The sequence below is a fragment of the Carcharodon carcharias genome, chromosome 8, assembly GCF_017639515.1.
Source record: "Carcharodon carcharias isolate sCarCar2 chromosome 8, sCarCar2.pri, whole genome shotgun sequence".
Taxonomy (NCBI): domain Eukaryota; kingdom Metazoa; phylum Chordata; class Chondrichthyes; order Lamniformes; family Lamnidae; genus Carcharodon; species Carcharodon carcharias.
In genome coordinates, this window is record NC_054474.1 from 79,252,220 (window position 1) to 79,276,277 (window position 24,058).

Genomic DNA, 24,058 nt, shown 5'->3' on the forward strand with positions numbered 1-24,058 from the left:
TGACTAACAAACAGTCCGACAGTATTTTATTTTTTGTTTTACAATGGCCACTGTGCATCTCTCAAGTAACCAACTGTTATTTTGTTGCCATTTTCCCATTTCACCATAAATGGTTCTACTATACAGGTCACAGCAACTTTCCCAAAGTTACCTATTAAAAGATTTCACAATGAACTAAACAAAGTAAATCACTGTTTTACATTACTTGGAAAAGAACATCGAGCAGTCCTTACCCTTTGCATCTGTTCATCTCAGCATCAGAACCAACCATCCAATATTAACAGGATATGAGTTCAAGTATTGTGCAGACTTTGTTATAACGAGTGTAACATTTTGTAATGGTTTCATTCTCACTGCATAGATAAACTTATTTATATTTGCAGGTGCATTATTTGTGATTATTTTTAAATTGTTTAATAATGTTCCTATGAAGTGCTTTGGAATGTTTTGGTCCAGTAAAGATCCTATATAAATTCAAGTATCTGTCGTATTAGCTTTGGGTACTGAACAGCAATTTCTCAATCTATAATAGTCAGTTTTGTCTGTCCAGACTGTATTGAATGATCAGTTTAAGAAGCAAGTTGTTGGTGGGCTATACCTACTGCATTTTGATGCATGTGGAGTACATGGAGGACTGCAGTGCAGGATGCACTTGTGGCTGTCAACAGGCAGTGGTGGAGAAACAACAGAAACAGGTGGTGGTAAGGGGACCCCAAAGTTATCCTGGATGGAGATATTACTTCCTGGAGGGATTGCATTTAGAGATATGGATATCAAGAGCAGGATGAGGACAGCATGGAATGATGTGGAGCAGGAATGGCATGGGATATGGGGAAAATGGGATGATGATATCTGTGGAGAGAAACAAAGTTAATGTTTCATGCTGAGATGACCTTTCATCAGTTCTGAAACATCAACTCTGCAATGTATTTCCAGCTACCACAATATTTGCTTGCGTTTGAATGAGATGATGGAATTGGTTAAGTATGCCAAAATGATATGGACAATTATTTGATAAAGCTTATTATTTGAGAGCTACTCTTTGCACTTTGTGATACCTTTTTCAGGAAAGGGTGTAAGGGCAGTCCAGGCACCTATGGGCCAGTTTAACATCAGGGTAAGGTTTTAGGAGCATTAATCAGGGGGAAAATAAGTCAACAACCACTTGGAGGGGGTTTGAGTTAATTAAGGAGAGCAAGCACAGATTTGCAAAAAGAATTTAGTGTTTGACTAATCTAATTTTTTGATGAATTAACGTAAAGGTTGATGAATGTCTGCAGTATATATAGATTTTAGAAAAAACATTTGACAAGTACCACATAAAAGACTGGTTGAAAAAGTGAGGCTCATGGAGTAAGTGTCAGTTTGATCGAAAACTTGGCTTAAGGACATAAAGAATCATGGTAAACTGTTGTTAATTAGCCTGGAGAATGGTAGACAGCAGTGTTCCCCAAGGTAGGGCTGGGACCATGCTATTTTTGTTATATATAAATGATTTAGATATTGGAATACAGAGCAAAATTTCTAAATTTGTCAATGATACCAAACATGCAGATGTGGCAAACAATGAGGAAGACACCAAGACAGATAGGCAGACAAGTGACAGGTGGAATGTAATTCAGGGAAGTGAGGTGATGCATTTTGGCAGAAGGGATAGGAAATATAGATGTAATGGCATAGTTCTAAAGAGTGTGTAGGGACAGAGGAAACTGCAGGTGCATGTGCACAGATCTTTGAAGGTAGGACAGAGAAAGTGCTCAGCAAAGCATAAGGGATCTTAAAGGTATCAAGTACAAAAGCAAAGTAATGCTGAACCTTAGTTAGGTCACAACTAGTGTCGCACCTGGTTCTGACCGCCACACTTTAGGATGAGGGCGCAAAGGATTTTAGCTACAAGGTTAAGTTGGAGAAGCTGGGTTGTTCACCTTGGAGAAAAGAAGATCGAGTCGAGATCTGATTGAGGTGTATAAGGTTATGGCAGATTTAGTTAAGGTAGGCAAAGAAAAGCTGTGCTATTAGCTGACTGTACAAAGGTCTAGGGAACACAGCTTTAAGATTTTGGGCAAGGGATGCAGGATGCGGGGAAGAACTTATTCTATATAATGTGTGGTAATGACCCGAAACTTTCAACTTCTGGTGGAAGCAGAGACTAATGATTTCTTATGGAACTTTGATGGGCAATTGAGGAAAATAAACTTGCAGAATTACAGGGTAATGGACTGACTGGATTGCTCTATAGAGGGCAAACATGGACTTGATGAACCAAATGGTCATCTGTGCTGTTATGACTCTGATTCAGTCTATACCTTCCAGAGCTTCTACACAAAGTAACTCACCTGAGTATGCCACACCACAGACTCAACTGGAAATCCTAAACAAGAACTTTGTAATGGAACAAGATTGGTAGTTAGGAAGTAGTCTTTGATGAAATCTGCCTATTAATGAAATGAGGAAATTGAGTATTTATTCCTCATAATATTGAGCCCAAACACAGACTTGCCTTTTCAACTCAGGAGACCTCAGTTCCCAATAAGACTTTCATATTCTTATTATAAAGAAGTCACAAGGCTGTTGTCAAAATTTCTGTTTATACTCCTAGGCCTGTTTTATGCACACAGACAATTTTATATAGCTTTGTCCAGCGTGAAAACTTTCGATTTGGTTAAGGCCTTTGGCAAAATAACTAAGAAACCCTGTAATTAATGAAGTACTGTTGCAATAAAAATAATAATTTGATCGCAAATATTTTGCAGGTCTCTGCTAGTATACCTTTATTAATAACCAGAGCACACAATCAAAGGCCTTGAATAGGCTTTCTGGAGGGAAGGGGAGTGATTATTGATCTGTAGGATGAGTCTGAGGCAGCATTGGTGGGTTTGGTCAGTGAGACAGAAAAGACATTGGCAAGGTTAGCCCTTAGTTGATGTGCCATGTGAATGTCAGAGGATGAAGCAGTTGGCATTGCTGCTCCGAAGGAGGCAATAAACTAATGCCTGATCAGATCAGCCCTTTAGAAAAAACCAAAATGGAACAGAGGGTAGCTGTGGGCTTACCCAAAAAAATGTAATCCCGGTACAGGGGCAGCAAAGCAGCATAGTAATGGGGAGAGCACAGGAATGGTTTGTACAGCTTAGTGGTGGCTAAATACCCAAGTAGGAAAAAGTGAAAGATGGCATGACTAGCTAACCACAGGAGAGAGAAAAGCCATGAGAAAAATAAGGGCCATGGGGGTTTGGATCCAGAGCAGCAGCCAAAGCTTGCATGGAAATCAGATTACACAGACATAACAGAGATTAGGTGACACGTCTTTGTCAAATTGGGAACAAGGAAGTGATGTTATAAAAGAGCCCAAATACTCCTTCAGTCCTAAACTGATGTGTCAGCTTAGGTACTGCTTCACAGTTAATTCAGATTTTGCATATGCAAACATAACTAGTCAGACCAAGGTAGCTGGCTGCCTTATTGATCAAAATAACTCATTTTACAGCCATCAAGAGTTCAACGTAAATTATTAACAATTACCCAAATATAATTTCTGAATGAAAAACTCTTTTCAAAGAATCATCTTTGACTAGCTACAATTCATAAATAATTGCAGTCCCAATCCAGATGGCATTCAGTGCAAAACCAGATTTCAGAAGCAAATTTTACTGCCGAACACAGCAGTGTATAGTGAAACAGGCACAACACTTCAATGCCGCAAGCACTTAACTGAAGAAAAAGCAGGACTCATTAATTATTCTCTTCTGGATTTCCATACATATTTGCTGTCAAATTTGATTGGCAGATTTATGTTCACAGGCTGGCAAGATAAATAGGAGCATGTGGCTAGTTCACAACTCAATCTTTGAGCTTCACGTCCCAAAGGTGACCAGCAATTCTGATGCTTAAAACCCATGAAGGGCCTGTAATTTTGGTTAAGGTACTCTGAACATGGATCTAGGCTTGCAGTATAGCATACCAATGAAAGTTAAGCTTCTGCTTCAGTTGTGTCAGCATCACAGATTAATACCTACATTCTGCCAACACTTATATGGGTAGCACTAGCTAAACCAGGCAGGACCTGCTGAAATGGTAGTCCTGATAATGAAAATGTATAAATGGAAAAAATCTAAAGATAGATCTTGAAGATTTCAAGTGATGGATTGAGACTACTACTCCCTTTGTTAGCTTGTCCTTAAGATTGTTGATATAACGTCCTGGAAATAAATGGTCTTGGTAGTTGGTCTGGATACCTCCCTTGTTTTTTGTCATTGCCAGAAGACACCAGGTGCTTGCTCATCAAATCCCACCAATCCATTCCATATTTTACAAAACATGATCAGTTTTTTTCTCCCTCTTTTGCTGTCATGATTCTCATCCCAAATCTTCAATCAAGGATGTGACACTGATATATATCCCATACTTTGTGGCATAGTTTTTGGATTGCTTCAAAATATCTCTCAACACACAAAGATCCCACACAAAACTTGCATACTCCAGGATTGGATGAACAAATGTTTGGTAAGCTATAATTGATATTTTTGTTGCAATACCAAAGACTCCTCAGAATAAATCCAAGAACCCTGTTTACTTTGGATATCATCTGCTGAATGTGGAATTCCCACTGAAGATTGTTTTTTAAGATGAACCCCAGTGTGGTTGGAGAATTTGATTACAGAACAAAACTACTTGACGGATCTTTTGGCATAAAATTTTTTGGTACTGAATGCCATTTGCACAATTCCAGAAGAACATCTTGCAGTGAACTGATATGATAAGAGTTCTCCCTGATGCACAAACCATGCAGTCATCTGCAAATAATCACACCCTGTTTTAACTTGCTGGGAAGGTTGTTTATGTATGTCAAGAGTAAAGGCCCTGGAGCACTCCGGAGAGGACATCGGCATGAGAAGATGACTCCCCATCACACGCCACTGCTCTTCTTTTGGTAAGGAAATGCTGGATCAAATTTAATAATGTCCCCCTGATTCCATAGTAATGACGTTTAGACAAGAGCTTCTCATTGAGGAGCTTTGTCAAAGACTGAGACCATGTGAGTAGCTTCATTTCTTTCCAGGCTTGAAGCTAGATCATCAGTCCGTAAAAGCTGTGTTTCAGTAGATCTTTTCCACCAAAAACAATGCTGTCTACCAGGACACAGAGCTTCAGCTGCTTCATGACATGAGAATGAACAATATGTTCAAGCGATTCGCAAATGTTGGCAAGTGATATCAGTCTGTAGTTTTCTGGCTGACTTTTGTTCCTTTTTTTTGAATATGCCACAGAGGTTAGCTTGTGTTCACTTGTCTGGAAAGTTGATGTCGATTAACTTGAAATAAATCAATATTGGAGCCAGCTGCTAAGTTTAAAATACAGTTATTTTACCTGGACTAAGCTTTATTTGGATTTATTTCTTGTTACATGATCTGGTTAGGGACCAGTAACTGTTTGAAGTAGATGAAGTTTGAAATCTCAGGTACCTACCAAGAGAATAAGGCCACAAGACTCTACAGTTTTAAACAAAATAAACTTTATAAAGTCAGAAAAAAAATCAATTTGCAATATCGATCTTGTACAAGATTCAGCGTTACTATGGGATAAATATGAACAAACTGCGATTGAACACATCACACTGCACATTAAATGGCAGGTGGGACCAAGACAGATCCCACCCAGACTTCAGTGACCACCGGGTCACAATGTCACATTAAAACTGTTTCCCTTGGGGGGTTTCAGCTCTTCACTTAAGAATTTTGCCTCTGAATTCCCCAAAAGGTTGGTCTGACTCGGCCTGCCTCAACAACTGTTCATATCCCAATGGTTCAATCTCTTCTGCTGAGACTGCATTCCACTGGATTCACAAAACCCAGTCCTGTCCCTAATCACCAGTGCAATTTCAGCTCTTTTTGCAGACCGTTAACGTCACTAAGCTGGCACTGCCCCAGGTTACTCTGAACTCCAACCTTCTGGCTGCAGAGCTATAATTGGCTCCCAGGACTTCTGTGCCCGAACTGCCTGCAACAGAACCAGTGACCTTCTGCCACCTTCTCAGCTACCCTTGACTTCTCAGAGCCCTACCTGCACCCAACAACTCCCAGGTTCTCTGAGCTGCAAACCACAACCAACCCCCTCTCCCGGCAAACAGACAAATTGAAACCAGACAGTTTTCTTCAGCTCCCCTATTTCTATGATGACAGCCTTTCAGGGTTCACTGAATACTCAAAGTAACTTAGCTCTAACTCTCAAAACATTCATCTGCACTGCACTCCTTTGCAAGCCATGCAGACATCACATCTCCAGTTCTCCAGCTAAGTAAGCCCTCCTGCTGTTTTATGGCTCCATCTCTTCCATTCTGACTATTAAACAAACATGAACCTGCCATTTCTTTTAGATTCTCTAGCAACCTCAAGCCCAGCATTTTAATTACCTTACCTTCACAACAATTTTTCCAGAACTGAACCTTACCTCCAAACTATTAGCATGAACCATGAACTAGATGTTTATTACACCTCCCCGCCAAAAGAAAAATGCGTCAATGTGTTGCATTTTCACTTACCATTTAGAATATAACTTAGGATAGTTTTAAAAACTATCCTCTGCATGCAATACACATGTCCTCATGGCCCAATGAAATTCAAGTCCTAAAGCATTCTGCTTAATTCCATAATAAAAGCAAAATACTGCAAATGCTGGAAATCTGAAATAACAGAAAATGCTGGAAAAAACTCAGATCTGGCAGCATCTGAGGAGAGAGAAACAGAGTTAAGGTTTTGAGCTCGTATGATGTTAACTCTCTCTCTCTCTCTCTATAGATGCTGCCAGACCCGAGTTTTTCTAGCATTTTCTGCTTTTACTGCTGAATTCTACGTCCAGTTTATGAAAAATATAACCTAGTTTTAAAAAGGTTTTCCTCTTACAATAATTATAATCCAAAGGCCCATCTACAAAAGAAGCTTCCTCATTGTTCTGCACAGGTGAATTTTCAAGTTCAGTCTTTCAAATAATCTGTGATTTCAGCTTTTGAACCATATCTGTAGCTTTCTCGTATTTAAACTCCATTAGCTAAGTCCATGGCTAATCTGTCACCCTCTTCATTAGCCATATTTGTATCTTCAAGTTCATTTTCCAGACTCAAACTTTAAATTCTTTTTGAGATAACAAGTACAAAATGGCTTCTTTTTGCATTAACAACTCATTTTGATCAAAATCTTCATTAACCACTTAAAAGCATCTGTATGATATTCTTAATGTTAAAGCAGAAAAGTTTGATATTCTTGCTTGGTTTGATCTTTAAAAAAAATGTAATCTTTTAGTTTCTCCTGATCCTATTCAGATCGCATTTTTATTTAATTCTTCAAGCAATACCAACTGTTTCTTCATTTGGATCCTGGATTTTTTTTTAAAGACAGTCTTCCACACAAGTCACAATTTACTCAATTCCAATTTTGAGGATGTAATTTGTTTATTGAATTCAGTCCAGTTGCCTAGACTTTTCCAGCTGTATGCTATATCTCAACACTGACCAGCATGGTTAATTCTTGCGCTCTCAGCATTGACAGGACCATTTAATTCAGTGTTCACTCATTAACCTGTGAGGGTCAATTTGAGATGTCCTTCCTGTGACAAAATTTGGTTTGGTAATTCTGCAAACACTTTTGCTGTCACTCACTGTCCATTACTGGAATTATCCCATCAGTACCTTTCTTGCGTCAGTTTGTTTCTTAACTAGTTCACAAGTTTTTACTTACAGGAACCATTCCTGAATTGCGGCACTGTCCTAGATTTTGGAAAACATTGCCCGGTATGTCATTTCCCAATAGAAAATCTATTTTTAAATAGGTAATTTAGGAACAATTCCAAATACAAAGCCCCTTCAGAGCACAATTTATACTTACTTTATAAAATGGAAAAAGCATATGCTTCCCAACAATACCCTGTATCAATACATACCAATTCAGAGAACTTTCGAAATCTAAATCCTTTGCTAACAATGAGCTCTGAGCCAAACTAGCATCTTACGATAACAATCTTTCTCCACCAGCTTCTGCCTTCTCAGAGCTACACTTTCCTATTCTGCCAGCTTCCTTCAAATGGAGATCTACTGACCCATAGTGGCCTGTGATACACACCCATCTGCCAAAACTGCCATTTCCCTTACATTAGAAACCTTGTGGTCTTCCAGGTATGACCTGAGGGCTATTGGGATGCTGTTTTGTAATTGTTGCATTATTAACTCTCTCGCATTAATTTAAGAAATGTCTTTGTATCATATCGTTGATTCTTGCTTTGAGTATTGCTGAATAAGACGTGCGGTTGAAGCTTTTCATCTTGCATACAGCTTTGAAACTATGTCTTTTCTTTTACAGCAATAGTCAAGTTTTGTACTACAGTGACTAATGTTCCTATAAAAATAATATTTTTTTGATTTTTGCCCAAGCTATAGTGTCAACCATTGTGGCAGTTGTCCATCTATCAAAGATTTGGTACTGTTTTCAGTGTATACGCCAATAGTTTAAGAATTTATTTTTAGCCCTTTGGCAAATGGTCCCAACACTAAGAAAGAACAGCAAAGAGAAAAGAACTGAACAAAAAGGCCAGAAGGAAAGGCCAAGAGGGTGAAAAAGGGCAAGAAACTTCATACAGCACCTGGCCATGTCCTCAGTATGTCTCAAAATATTTTACAACCAAAGAATTCTTAAAGTGCAGGGATTATATACACAAGATAACACTAAATTTCAAAGGAAGCTCTAGTTCTCAAAGATTTGAGGCATGCTCATAGATACCAAAATCATAGTACCTTTTGCATACTATGAACTCCCAGGGTGCTCAAATGATCTGGAGGAATGAGATTGATAAACATCAGTCTGCACTATTCTTGGTATAAGCAAAAGGAACAAGATGCAACTACTGAGTTGCTGACAGAACCAAATCAATGCCAGAGAAAAAGATCTTTGGCAGAACTATTCAGAGGAATATGACCTGGGCATAGTACATTTAAGGACACCATTAGCTGGAGCATCAAACAGTCTAAGCCAATTGTGTTTCTTTTCTGCAGTTAGCTGCAACACTTTCCTCAGTATACTAAGTCCATAGCCGATGCTGGAAAGTGGCCATACAAATCTGACACCAAGAGGTTACAAACAATACAGGCGCAAGCAATGACAGCAAACAATCTGCTCAACCTCTCTGTACATTTGTTGATTCCTCAGAAGGGAAGTAGGACCAAGGCTCCAGCAGAGGTACCTGCACAATCCAAGGACTAATTGTCCTGTATCATTGCTGATAACCTACGCAGATGCATTTGCAACACTGCAGTCTGTAGGTCTATAACAGATCATAATTATATTCAGAGGTCAACTGAGCCAATGGAGTTGAACTCCACAGTCAAAAAAGAGTCACAAATCCCTGAATTAGGCATAAAGGATGCAAAAGAAAGGAAACAATTCCCAAACTATGTTTTAAGCTTCTAGTAACATTGGTAAACAAAGGCTAGGCTTGCCTACGGTAGCTTACATTTGTAGTGTCTGAAAGGAGGGCTAGAAAGTCCAAATTTTATCTGCATAAATCAGGACTTGGTTTTATAGGTGTTAACAGAAATTTGAGAAATTTAATTTATTGAACATTTATGCAAGCAAAGGACTGAGCACAGGAGAAAAACAATAGGATGATATGTTGATTGGCTGAAATGAAGTAGATAGAATGGTAGGAGACTTGGGTAGAATCTAAATGCTAGCTGAATTATATTGTATATGTGATAAACTATACAAGATAGATGACTGAGAAATGTCAAGTTGGACAAAAAGCAAATTATTGACATTATTGGAATTAAACAGTTCATGCACTAAATAGAAATAGGAATTGATTAACTTTCTCCATATGTGATCAGCTATAGCTTGTGAAATATTTTACTGCATTCAACAAAATCATAGCCAAATATCAACAGTTGAAATAATAGTTCATTTCAGAATATGTTGGATTTTTGTTTTAAGAACCTTAGAAGTATTTAAAAAATGCTACTGGTGAGATTGCCAATTATGTCAATATTAAACAATGCCAAATCAAAACTGATTCATTACTTGTCTCCAATATTTTAACATTTGTGTGCTTAAGTATGTTGCATTGTTTAACCATAAACTATTCAGTGTCAAAATTTGATCAACATAATGGGTTTCTTCAAAATGAAACCTACACACCAATTCTGGGTGAAGACTAAAGAACTGGTTCTGTACATCCTCTGTATCAACTTGTGTCAATCTTGAAACTTTTAAAACTAAACTATGGTCTTATAAATGACATTTGCTCTGAATACGTATAGTAGTCATTTCGGTTAAAAAGTGCTTTCACATCTTGGGTTCATCAGGAATGTTGCACTTTCAACTGGAGCTAGACCTTTTGTAAACAATGGAAAATTTTAAATCAAATGACTTCATCACACTCTATACAATCAAATTTATGGGAATTAAGGCCAACTGTAATTACTGTCTCAAGACACCAATTAACTAACCAACCAGGAACTGAATCAGCGAGCTTTCTTTTCAGACTCACTGCGCTATGCAGTGCCATTTCCCCAAGGCATGCTCTTAGGTAGTCCTCTGCTTCTTTTAAATGTTAGATTTTCTTTAAAACTTTGACATACTGCTAAGAAGTGCAATGGGAGTGCGCAAAAAGTTTAGTATATTCTTGCTCAAATAGATCATCCAAAGTTGGCTGGTACAGAACTTGAATATCGCTGTGAAGGGACACATTGCTAAAGATTTTCATCTTGCACTCATCAGGACAAACACAAGAATACCAAATTTCAATGATCACAGCAATTTATGCTACAGGAGAAAAGGGTTAGTTGGCAAGACAGTGCCATGGAGATAACAGGATGGGCTCCCTTTTCTGAATTAACTGGAAGAAAAGGCACAAGGCTTAAACATATTCCCTTTGTTTGCAGAGAATGGGTCCCTGTGTTTGAATGTATGTAACTTCCAGCAAGCGTAAATGAGCCACATTATGAACTCAACTGATTATAGCTTAAATTGGTTGTTAGGTGTATCTATTAATGCATTCAGGATCGTTCAGCAAGTGCTGCCCAATCACATTTAACAGCAGACATTGTTTTGGGTTTTGCAGGTGCAGGCTGGTTGAGTACCATCTGTACTGTGCCCATTATGAACAACCAAAAGAACATGTTGTTTGATACATTTCATGCTGCTACAGTTGTGGGGTCATCCAACAGAGGGCGCTGGAGAGAAGTGACTAAAGCATTCTGGGAAAAGTCATCGCAGCCACCGCGACTCAGGAGGGAATCAAGGAGAAGGACTCTTGCACTCAACAGGAGGAAAAGCATCCAATAGAAGGCACTGGTGAGAAGTGACTGAAGCATTCTGGGAGAAGTCACTGCAGACACCGCGACTCAGGAGGGAACTGAGGAGGATCCACTGTCAAAGAATGGAATAGCCCTAAACATTACATTGCTGTAGTGTTTCCATCCCTCCCTCCTACTCAAACCTAAAGAGAGCGAGGAAAAGGCAGTGCCTTCAGGAGTGCACCAGACCTGCGAGGGACACTCTTCTGAAAGTGGACTTTAAAGAAAAAGCAGCTCATTAGTGAGTAAATTCTGGGAGCAGACTCGGAGGGAGGAGCACCGGAGCGGAGAGTATAAATCTAACTTACCTCGGTGATTCATGGCCTTATCTCCAGGGAGAAGACTTGGAGGGAGGAGCACCGGAGCGGTGACATCAGAGCACAGAGTAACTGAAGCCAAAACTGAAAATGTGACATCGCAGGAAAGCTGTGACCTGATTGGTTGGTAGGAAATCTGTACCAAATTTGAAAAAAACACTGCAAAGCTAATTAATAAATTAACTATCTAAATCGAGATGGCTGGGCAGGTGGTATGCTGTAGCTGTATGATGTGGGAGCTGGCAGATCCCATTGCAGCTCAGTGACCACATCTGCAGCAAGTGTTGGTTGCTGGCGGAGCTCCGGCTCAGAATTGATGAGCTGGAGTCTGAGCTCAGGACGCTGCGGCACATCCGGGAAGGGGAGAGTTACCTGGAAGCTTTGTTTCAGGAGGCGGTCACACCCAGTAGAATAAGCACCTCAAGTTTGGTCAGTGGTCAGGGTCAGCAGGGTGTGACTGCAAGTGAGGCAGGTAGAGGGATCCTGTGTTCAGGAACAGAGGAGCCTCAGCTCTTGACCTTGTCCAACAGGTACAAGGTACTTGCTCCCTGTGTGGATGAGGAAGCGGGCTGTAGGGAGGATGAGACAGCTGACCACGGCACCATGGCACAGGAGGCCATTCAAGAGGGGGGAGCAAAAAGACAAGTGGTAGTTGTAGGGGATTCTATAATTAGGGGAATTGATAGCTTCCTTTGTAAGCAGGATCGAGAGTCCCGCATAGTATGTTGCCTGCCCGGTGCCAGGGTGAGGGACATCTCTGACCGGCTTAAAAGGATATTGGAGAGGGATGGGGAGGATCCAGTTGTTGTGGTCCACGTCAGGACAAATAACATAGATAAGACTAGGAAAGAGGACCTGTTTGGGGATTATCAGGAACTAGGAACTAAAGTAAAGAACAAGTCCTCAAGGGTTATAATCTCCAGATAATCACCCAAGCCACATGCAAATTGGCATAGACACGCGAGAATAAGGGAAGTAAACACATGGTTAAAGGAGTGGTGCGGGAAAGAGGGGCTCCATTTTGTGGGGCACTGGCATCAGTATTAGAACAGGAGGGATCTATAATGTTGGGACGGTCTCCACCTGAACCGATCTGGGACCAATGTTCTAGCGAAAAGGGTAAATAGGGTGGTCAACAGGACTTTAACCTAGAAAGATGGGGGGGGGGGGGAGAGAAAGAGAGAGATAGAGAGAGAGAAGGGAAGGGTAAAACTCCAAGAAGTATGATTAATGGGAAACAAAGCAACAGGTTAGCATGTGGTGGTGGTGGTGGTGGTGGTGGTGGTGGTGGTGGTGGTGGTGGGGGGGGGGGGTGGATTCAACTTCATGGAAAATTATGAAAAAACTGAAAAGAAAGGAGAGCTCAGTAGAAGCTATTAAAGTCTCCAGAACACAAAATAGGACAGATTGTTTGGAAAGGGCTAGGAATCTAACTTCAAGCACATCAGATAAAGGGACGACAATGAGAAGGGGTCAATGAGAAGGGAGATGGGAAATACAGGACTGAAGGTGTTGTATCTGAATGCACACAGTATACGAAATAAGGTAAATGAGCTTGTGGTGCAGACTGAAATTGGCAGGTATGATGTGGTGGGCATCGCAGAGACATGGCTGCAAGGGGATCAGGACTGGGAGCTAAATATCCAAGGATATACATCCTATCGAAAAGGTAGGCAGGTTGGCAGAGTGGGTAGGGCTGCTTTGTTAGTAAGAAATGAAATTAAAGTAATAGCAAAAAACGATGTAGGGTCAGATGATGTAGAATCTGTGGGGGTTGAGTTGAGGAACCGCAAAGGTAAAAAAACCATAATGGGAGTTATGTACAGGCCTCCGAACAGTGGGGCACAAGATACACCAGGAGATAGAAAAGGTGTATAAGAAAGGCAAGGTTACAGTGATCATGGGGGATTTCAATATGCAGGTAGACTGGGAAAATCAGGTTGGTAGTGGATCCCAAGAAAAGGAATTTGTGGAATGTCTACGAGATGGCTTTTTGGAGCAGCTTGTGATGGAGCCCACTTGGGAACAGGCAATTCTAGATATAGTGATGTGTAATGAGGCAGATTTGATAAGGGAGCTTAAGGTGAAGGAACCCTTAGGAGGAAGTGACCATAATATGAAAGAATTTACCCTGCAATTTGAGGGGAAAAAGCTGGAATCAGATGTAACGGTATTACAGTTAAATAAAGGCAACTACAGAGGCATGAGGGAGGAGCTGGCCAGAATTGACTAGGAGATGAGCCTAGCAGGAAAGACAGTGGAACAGCAATGGCAGGAGTTTCTGGGAGTAATTTGGGAGACACAACAAAAATTCATCCCTAGGAAGAAGCAGCATACTAAAGGGAGGATGAGGCAACCATGGCTGACAAGGGAAGTCAGGGACAGCATAAAAGCTAAAGAGAAAGCATACAATGCGGTGAGGAGCAGTGGGAAACCAGGGGATTGGGAAGCCTACAAAGACCAACAGAGGATAACTAAAAAAGAAATAAGGGGGGAGAAGATTAAATATGAGGGTAAACTAGCCAGTAATATAAAAGAAGATTGTAAGAATTTTAATAAATAAAGGGTAAGAGAGAGGCAAAAGTGGACTTTGGGCGGCTGGAAAATGCTGGAGAAGTAGTAGTGGGGAACAAAGAAATGGCAGAGGAACTGAATAAGTACGTTGCGTCAGTCTTCACGGTGGAAGACACGAGTAACATCCCCAAAGTTCAAGAGAGTCGGGGGGCAGAGGTGAGTATGGTGGCCATTACCAAGGAGAAGGTGCTAGGAAAACTGAAAGGTCTGAAGGTGGATAAATCACCTGGACCAGATGGATTACACCCCAGAGTTCTGAAGGAGATAGCTGAAGAGATAGTTGAGGTGTTAGTGGTCATCTTTCAGGAATCACTGGAGTCAGGGAGGGTCACAGAGGACTGGAAAATCACTTATGTAACCCCCCTATTTAAGAAGGGAGTGAGGCAAAAGATGGGAAATTACAGGCCAATTAGCCTGACCTTCGTCGTTGGTAAGATTTGAGAGTCCATTATTAAGGATGAGATTTCAGAATACTTGGAAGTGCATGGTAAAATAGGGCAAAGTCAGCATGGTTTCATCAAGGGGAGGTCATGCCTAACAAATGTTAGAATTCTTTGGGGAGGTAACGAATATATTAGACAAAGGAGAGCCAATGGATGTTATCTACTTGGACTGCCAGAAGGCCTTTGACAAGGTGCCGCACAGGAGGCTGCTCAGTAAGATAAGAGCTCATGGTGTTAGAGGCAAGGTACTAGCATGGATAGAAGATTGGCTGTCTGGCAGGAGGCAGAGAGTGGGGATAAGGGGGTCCTTCTCAGGGTGGCGGTCGGTGACTAGTGGAGTTCCACAGGGGTCAGTGTTGGGACCACAACTTCTCACTTTATACATTTATGATCCAGATGAAGGAACTGAGGGCATCCTGGCTAAGTTTGCAGACGATACAAAGATAGGTGGAGGGACAGGTAGTATTGAGGAGGCGGGGAGGCTGCAGAAGGATTTGGACAGGTTAGGAGAATGGGCAAAGAAGTGGCAGATGGAATACAACGTGAAGAAGTGTGAGGTCATGCACTTTGGTAGGAAGAATAGAAGCATGGACTATTTTCTAAATGGGGAGAGAATTCAGAAATCTGGAGTGCAAAGGGACTTGGGAGTCCTAGACCACGATTCTCTTAAGGTTAACTTGCAGGTTAAGTCGGTAATTAGGAAGGCAAATGCAATGTTGGCATTTATTTCAAGAGGACTAGAATATAAAAGCAGGGATGTGCTGCTGAGGCTTTATAAGGCTGTGGTCAGACCACGTTTAGAATATTGAGAGCAACTTTGGGCCCCGTACCTCAGGAAGGATGTTCTGGCCCTGGAGAGGGTCCAGAAGAGGTCCACGAGAACGATCCCAGGAATGAAAGGCTTAACATATGAGGAAAGTTTGAGGACTCTGGGTCTATACTCGATGGAGTTTAGAAGGACGAGGGGGGATCTGATTGAAACTTACAGAATACTGAAAGACCTGGACAGAGTGGACGTGGGGAAGATATTTCTATTAGTAGGAGTCTAAACCCGAGGGCACAGCCTCAGACTAAAGGGAAGACCTTTTAGAACAGAGAAACTTCTTTAGCCAGAGAGCAATGAATCTATGGAATTCATTGCCACAGAAGGCTGTGGAGGCCAGGTCATTGAGTGTATTTAAGACCGAGATAGACAGGTTCTTGATTGGTAAGGGGATCAAAAGTTACGGGGAGAATGGGGTTGAAAAACGTACCAGTCACAATCGAATGGCGGAGCAGACTCAATGGGCCGAATGGTCTAATTTCTGCTCCTATGTCTTATGGTAGGCAGAACACCTTTTTAGGATGCTGCTCAGTCCAATTAGTGGAAATACCACTTGTGTCACTGCAGCATAATAGCAGAGTGAAATGGATTACTTAACCTGTAGTTCAAATTTGAGGAAGTTGGCCTTTCTAGGATAATTTGAGGTAGACTGGGCACTTTTCAGGTCCAAAAGACATACATTCATATAGGGACCCATTCTCTGTAAAAGAAATATGTTCAAGCCTTGTATTTTTTTTTGAATTGCCCAGAAGAAAAAGAGCCTATAATTCCCTTTACTTTCTACGTGGCAATGCCTGAGTCCACTTACCAACCAATTAGCAACTCTTTTCTCCTGTAGTAAATTGTGATCATTTGAAATTTGGCATCCTTGCATTTGTTTTGAGTGCAAGACAAAAAGCTTCAGCAACAAGTGTCTTGTTGCAGCAATGTTCTTATTACAGTCAGAGTCATAGAGGTCTACAACACAGAAAAAGGCCCTTTGGCCCATCGAGTCTGCGTCGGTCAAACAAGTACCTAACTATTCTAATCCCATTTTCCGGCACTAGGCCCATAGCCCTGTATTTAACTATTTAACACCCCACCAATTTTCATGTCATCTGCAAACTTACTGATCAACCCTCCTACATTCCAGTCTAAATCATTTATATACCGCAAATAGCAAGGATAGTTGAAATCTCCCACTATTACTGCCCTATTGTTTTTGCATTTCTGAGAGATTTGATTATATTTTTGCTCTTTATCTCCCCATCACTGTTCGGGATCTATTGTTTGGTTTCATCATTGTAATGGTCCCTTTTTTATTCTTCAGTTTAACTCATTTGGCCACATTTCATCATCGTTTTACTATATCATCCCTTTGCAGATCACCTTCACTCAGTCCGTAAGCATGACCCTGATCTTCCATTGCAATTCATCACCTTGCTCTCATGCTCACATTTCTGTCCACGGCCTGCTGCAATGTTCCAGTGAAGCCCATGCAAGCCGGAGGAACAGCACCTCATCTTCTGATTAGGCACTTTGCAGCCTTCTGGACTCAACATTGAGTTCAACAATTTCAGACATGAACTTTGCCCTCCATTTTGATTTTTCTTCCTCCCCCCCCTCCCCCACCCAAGTGCCAGTCTGTATCTTGTTCTCATGTTTTTGCTTTTGACAGTACTGACCCTTTTCCACTATTAACACATTCTGCTATTTTTCTTTCAGGCAGTTGATCTTTTTCTGCTATTAACACCTGCTCTGGTCAAAAGCTTTAGTCTTTAATACTATCATTACCACTCCCTTTTTGTGTTCCATAGCATCTTTGTCATTTAATCTCACCTGCCCTCCAACCTATACCTGAACTTCTATTTTAATCCACCTGCCCCTCCCCCCTTTCTCAACAGCATAAAACCCATCACATTTCAACCTCTTTCCAATGCTGCAGAAGAGTCATATTAGACTTCAAACATTACCTGTGTCTCTCTCCACAGATGCTGACAGGCCTTTTTAAAAAAATCATTCATGGGATGTGGGCATCTGTGGCTAGGCCAGCATTTATGGCCCATCCCTGGTTGCCCTTGTGGTGGCGGTGGTGGGCTGCCTTCTTGAAACGCTGCAGTTCATGTGATGTAGGTATACCCACAGTGCTGTTAGGGAGGGAGCTTCAGGATTTTGACCCAGCAACAGTGAAGGAACAGTGATATATTTCCAAGTCAGGATGGTGTAGCGCTTGGAGGGGAACTTTCAGGTGGTGGCGTTCCCATGTGTCTGCTGCCCTTGTATTCACTTATTATTCATAAATATTCTTTAGTTTGATATTAGAACCAGCAGATTTTAATTATAAATCAGTACTCATACAAGAATTCAACTTCAGTTCATTAGGTTCATTCAAGGCCCTATAGTGTCACAGCAAAGCCACTTTGGACTGTGCAATAGCACAAGCAGTAGCTAATATGCAATAACACAAATATGATAAAACAGACTCTTGTAGATCAATGCTCAACTCCAAGTTGTACTGTACCAAGTTATAAGTTCCTTTTATACAACTTTAAATCAGATTCAGAGAATCATGTACATGAATTGGCTCCCTTATCTCAGCAGACTTATAGACCCATCCTCCAGCAGACTTGTATCTGTGAGCTGGCTTCTGGCAAATTATTTTAAATCCAAGTGACATCAGCACTTTCTGTAGAGTCAGATTTGGAGAAAGTAATAAATCCACATCCTTTATTCTGGTGCTGCACTCATTGATGCAGATTGCTTAAACATCAGGTTTATTATCCAAAGAGTGATGTGAATGTGAAAATTTCTACCACATGAACTGGTTGAAAGAAGGCTTGACACGCACAAAAGAGAAGGGAATACAGGGTTACCCTGATACAGTTAGATGTGGAAAGAATAGAGGCTTGTATGCAGAATAAATGTCAGCATGGACTGGTTGGGCTGAATGGCATTGTGCATTATATATATCCTATGTAATACAGGGTAAGGCCCATAGGAGTTTTCATACATGCTGCCTGCCCTCCCTCCAAAAGGATAAAAACCGAACTAAACTAGACAAGTCAGTTTGATCAACTAAAAATTGAATCTTGATGTTTTATTGCAAGTATGAGAAATATTGGGACAGGCTACTATTTTATTTTCAACACCATCTTTGATATAGTGCTCCCTAGTAAAACACTGGCACACTACTGGCTTAAATTTCCTAGTCCAAAATCTCTATTTGATCTACTCAGTCTAGGTTATCATTAGTCTTAAGCTGCTCAATGATAATTTAGAACAAATGGAATCAGGGGGTTTACACAGTTGAAAACTGAGCAAAGCCACAACATGAGATCCATGCCAGACAAGCAGCAAAGTCAAATATTTGTGATAATTGACCCAAGTCTTTCATGAATAGGCAAAAATAATATTTAAATACAATTACTTATATCAATGCTTCAGGGTACCTTGATTTTACAAAACAAAAGCTTCCCATGAAATCACAGCACTGAAAAGTGGCAAATGCAAAGATGCAGAACAATGAAGCAAAAAAAAAGCAAAGTACCTGCACTTTGAAGTATTTTATCACTTCTTAATTAATAATTCACACAGCAATCTGCTTCTGAACTCCAACTTTCTGAATGAAAAACAGAAGGTCCCTTTATTCCTTATTCTCCAGAGGGCAATACATCAAGGACTTAGTGCACCCTGTCAGATTTTATATAACAATTTAATTAAAATGTCCTTTTACAAAAAAATGCATAAACAGTAACCACAAACATGACAGACTGCTATCACATTTCTTTGTTAAATAATCAACTATGTTGGTTGGGACCTGGGAGAAAGTTGTCCACCCAGCCTCAGGCGATGCTTTGTGCAGAATCTTTTTTTTTGGGGGGGGGGGGGGTCTATTATTAATTCTTAAATGCAAAACATTTACCAACCGTTTTCCATTTCATATTTTGCTGGTTTATCATGACTGACTGTCAGAACAAGAAAACATGTTTTAACTACAGTTAGAGGCTGACTTCTTGTATTCTAGCCAAATACTTCTATAAACAGAAAATTCTATACAAACATTTGACTTAAACCTGATCATTCCCAAATGCCAAATAGTAACCATTTTATACATTATAGTGCCATCTTCTGGTACTTCTCAAAGCTGTAAACATGCAGATCTAATTAAACATTAAGTTTGACAAATCTGTGAATACAGATATTAAAATATCTAATTTTAAAGCAAAGTAACAATTATAGGCATCGACGCAGCAAAAATTTTGGGTACTGGCTGATTACTAAGCAAAAATAATTGAAAGACTAAAGAGCCCAGTGATTGAGAAATAATCTTCAGCTATGATACATGTTCTTCATTTTATGTGACCATCACAGCTTTCAAGAAGTAACAAAATGTCACTCAGGCAATAATGGGTGATACTGCTGAAATTTATTCAAGATCTGTACATGACATGGTCAGATTTTCATTCTGCAAGTAAAACTTGTGCGCACTCTTCCCCGCCCCCCATATGTTACGCACCAGTCTCATCAAGACTAAAAATATTCACGCATTATTTCACCAATGCTGGCACATAGCAATTGTCAAATAGGGACTAACCCCTCTAATAGAAAAACACCCCAAGTCACTTCAATGGGGGGGTGGGGAAAGAGAAGAGAGGCAGGGGGTGAGGAAATTAGTGAAAATAAAATCCCATTGTGCTCACCCATCTTATCAATTCAATTGCTTATGTTGACAACAACGTGCACAACCCTGTTTTAGTAATTGTAGACAGGGATACACCAGCTTACACCCTCCAGTTTAGCAGAATTATCTGACAGAAACCAGAGCAGCAAGTTCCAAGATCAGTGTCATATACCAAAGAACACGCATAATCAATGTTTCAAAAAATCCTGTTTACACAGCTAGCCTTTTCTAGTTTGTCATCTGTAATGTAAACCTCCAAACCCAGCAAGTAACCTGACAATCACCACACAATATTTATACTTGAAACAGAGCAAAATCTCACATGAGCAAGCACATTAGAATTTTTTTCCTTGTTAAGTTGTTTTAGGAAGGCAGAATGTAGTTGCATACCATTCAATAGAAGATAGCAAGTTTTGCCAGATATAATGCATGCAGAAAACATCATGATGTATTGTTCTTGCACCACCAAATACATTGGAAATAACAGAATTGCCAATATAAAATCCAGGAGTGTAGTTTTAATTGTGATACCCATGTGGTCTTAAGAATATACTGGCATCACATTTCTTATGATATGCTTTAACCCTAAGAGTAGCAAAAGGTTTAAGTTTAAAAGCTTCAAGCAGCACTTTTAGAGGCAACAGTACAACCTTCTGCCATTATGCTAAAACCAGCAATTATCCAAGGACAGAAAACAATTTTAGTTTAGAAAATCAATGAAAAGTTGGAACTATCCACACTACTAAAAATTCAAAGTGATGGTACACAAACAGTTATGTTCAGGAATTCTCCATTATTCAATGTTCACTGCTATTTTTAATATGTTTCATTAGAGGCTAAATCATCAGTTCACAATGTACTTGAAGTATCCTTCAACAAGAATCATGATTTGTTTATACTCACAAAAGGTAGCAGCAAACAGCACTTGTCACAAGCATAGTATTAATAACACTGTGGAAGAAAATAGAAGATTTGAATACATAATTTATATTCTAAAATGAGCATTTGCACCCCCCCCCTCCCCCCACAATGGTAACTAAAGTGATTTAACCTTAACCCAGTTTTCTCCAAAAAATATAAAGCCAAAACTAATTAAAAACAATTTATGAACATTGTCATTCAATAACTTATCCTTGCAGAAAAGACCCACTTGCTTACAGGATAAATGACAGCGTACAGCATCAGGGTCAGGTTACACCCAAGTATTCTACTGAAATTCAGAGTCATAGAGGTCCACAGTACAGAAAAAGACCCTTCAGCCCATTGAGTCTGCGCCGGTCAAACAAGTACCTAACCATTCTAAGCCCAATTTCTAGCACTAGGCCCATAGCCTTGTATGCCATGGCACTGGAAGTGCACATCCAAATACTTCTTAAATGTTAAGAGGGTTTCTGCCTCTACCACCCTTTTAGGCAGTGAGTTCCAGATTCCCACCACCCTCTGGGTGAAAAATTCTTCCTCACATCCCCATCTAAACCTCCTGCCCCTTACCTTAAATCTATGCCCCGGGTTATTGATCCCTCCACCAAGGGGAAAGGTTCCTTCCTGCTTTCTACCCTATCTATGCCCCTCATAATAGGGTAATAAGAAATTCATTCCATTTTATTGCATTAAAGAAATACTCTAAATAATGCTCTAAATAATGGAAATTACATGTCATTTCTATGCCCAAACTCATTGCCCTGCTGCTCGATCAGCTTAAGTTATTTTCCATCAATAGGAAAATGATGCAGTATCATTCTTAGCTCACATTATCAAACTACATAAAACTGATATTCCCCTTCAAACGTACAGTCAAATACTTCCTAGCACTACTTTGGTTCTTACTGTAGTTTTACTGCAGAAATCTGCTATGCACGTGTACTGCAGGAATACTGCTGTAATCCGGACACGAAAGTAATATCATTCAACACCTGCAATTGTACCTGACATGGTTTCATCACCACCCAGATATAGAAATGAATTAACATTTTAACAGAGGGGTGGGGGGGTGGGAACGGGGGGACCAGAGGAGAGGCCGGGTTGGGAGGGGGGAGACAGAGGAGAGGCCGGGTTGGGAGGGGGGAGACAGAGGAGAGGCCGGGTTGGGAGGGGGGAGACAGAGGAGAGGCCGGGTTGGGAGGGGGGAGACAGAGGAGAGGCCGGGTTGGGAGGGGGGGAGACAGAGGAGAGGCCGGGTTGGGAGGGGGGAGACAGAGGAGAGGCCGGGTTGGGAGGGGGGAGACAGAGGAGAGGCCGGGTTGGGAGGGGGGAGACAGAGGAGAGGCCGGGTTGGGAGGGGGGAGACAGAGGAGAGGCCGGGTTGGGAGGGGGGAGACAGAGGAGAGGCCGGGTTGGGAAGGGGGAGACAGAGGAGAGGCCGGGTTGGGAGGGGGGAGACAGAGGAGGGGCCGGGTTGGGAGGGGGGAGACAGAGGAGGGGCCGGGTTGGGAGGGGGGAGACAGAGGAGAGGCCGGTTGGGGGAGTCAGAGGAGAGGCCGGGTTTTTTTTTGGGGGGGGGGGGAAGAGAAAGAGAGACAGAGGAGAGGCCGGGTTGGGAGGGGGAGACAGAGGAGAGGCCGGGTTTGGGGTGGGGGGGGGGGGGGATGAGAGAGAAGAAATGGTTATGCTCCAATTCCAACTCCCCCCCCTGAGTGCTCTCACCCACCCCCCTTAACTGTGCAGTTCTGCCCCTCACCTCCCCAGCTTTACCATGAGCAGTCTGCTGGAGACTCTGCAAACTACACTCATCGTTTGCTGAGCCGCTGCCCCCGAGCTGCTCAGCAAGCCCCTCTAGCTGCTCTCCAGTTGCCCCCACCAGCCTCACCCTCTATTCGGTCCTTTAGGAATGAACCAAGGCACAACACCGCCCACGACGCCCCAGAAGACGGTGAGGACGATAATGGGCACTGTCAGGCCGCTGTAACCCATGGCGCAGACACCAAACAACTTTCAACCTCCAACACCCTCCGTCCACCGGAAACCAGCCCACCGGCAGTGACGCTTCGATCCTAGGCCCACCTCCGCCGCGTCATGCGCACGGCACGTGCCTGACGTCACAACGAAGTTCTGACTGACAGCTGGAACCGTCCAATCAGAAGCGCCGCAACACGGAGCGGATTCACTCTATGGTTGAAAGGTTGATACTTAGTGATTGAATTGGGAGTTGCAGGGTGATTGATTCCCTTTTTCTCCTAGCGCAGGTCCAGCGCAATCCGACTAGCTCAGTTTACAGTTCAATGTTCTGCTTCAGTGATTGCACACAGACAGGAAACACGAAGTTTCCTAGAAAAAAATTACCAGTCATTTATGAAGAAAATGTTTTGTGTACCATATTTTTGAGAGAAGGTAAAATGAGAACAACCATTTTTCTTAATTACAAATGAGTTTACTCGGATCTTCCCATTTTGGGCAAATTTTTCGTGTCATGGGGTCTCAGCTCAGATACGAATACATATGTGTGACATTTGCCTTTTTCCAGCACTTGACCACTTTGAATATGATCATTGATCTATTGTCCATCGACTGGAAACTTTCACAACATCACTATTAAACCCTCACCCACATTCTGTTTTCATAGTGTCCTCAGCCCAACCATCTTCAGCTGGTTTATCAAAGACCTTCCTTCCATCATAAGGTCAGAAGTGGGGATGTTTGCTGATGATCGCACAATGTTCAGCACCATTCGTGACTCCTCAGATACGGAAGCAGTCCATGTCCAAATGCAGCTAGACCTGGATAATATCTAGGCTTGGGCTGACAAGTGGCAAGTAACATTCAAGCAATTTAGGCAAAGACCATCTCCAACAAGAGAGAACCCAACTATTGCCCCTTGATGTTCAATGGGATTACCATCACTAAATCCCCCATTATTAACATCCTGGGGGTTATCATTGACCAGAAACTGAACTGGACTAGCCATATAAA

The 24,058-nt window shown here is 41.4% G+C and overlaps 1 protein-coding gene across 2 annotated transcripts in view; it reads right to left on the reverse strand.

Annotated features, from left to right (window-relative positions):
• The window catches only part of atp6v0e1 (ATPase H+ transporting V0 subunit e1), a 33,078-nt gene extending 9,926 nt beyond the window's left edge, over positions 1 to 23,152 (reverse strand). The window contains exons 1-2 of one of the 2 annotated variants that reach the window (XR_005943876.1): positions 22,959 to 23,152; positions 21,056 to 21,103 (exon numbers count right to left, since the gene is read on the reverse strand). Coding sequence is in view for 1 of the 2 variants with exons in the window: in XM_041194595.1 (XP_041050529.1) it covers positions 21,056 to 21,103; positions 22,959 to 23,062 (152 nt within the window). In the remaining variant the exon portion in view is untranslated. The remainder of the gene's footprint in view (positions 1 to 21,055; positions 21,104 to 22,958) is intronic. The other variant, XM_041194595.1, reaches the window with a different exon arrangement.
• Positions 23,153 to 24,058: the final 906 nt, after the last annotated feature.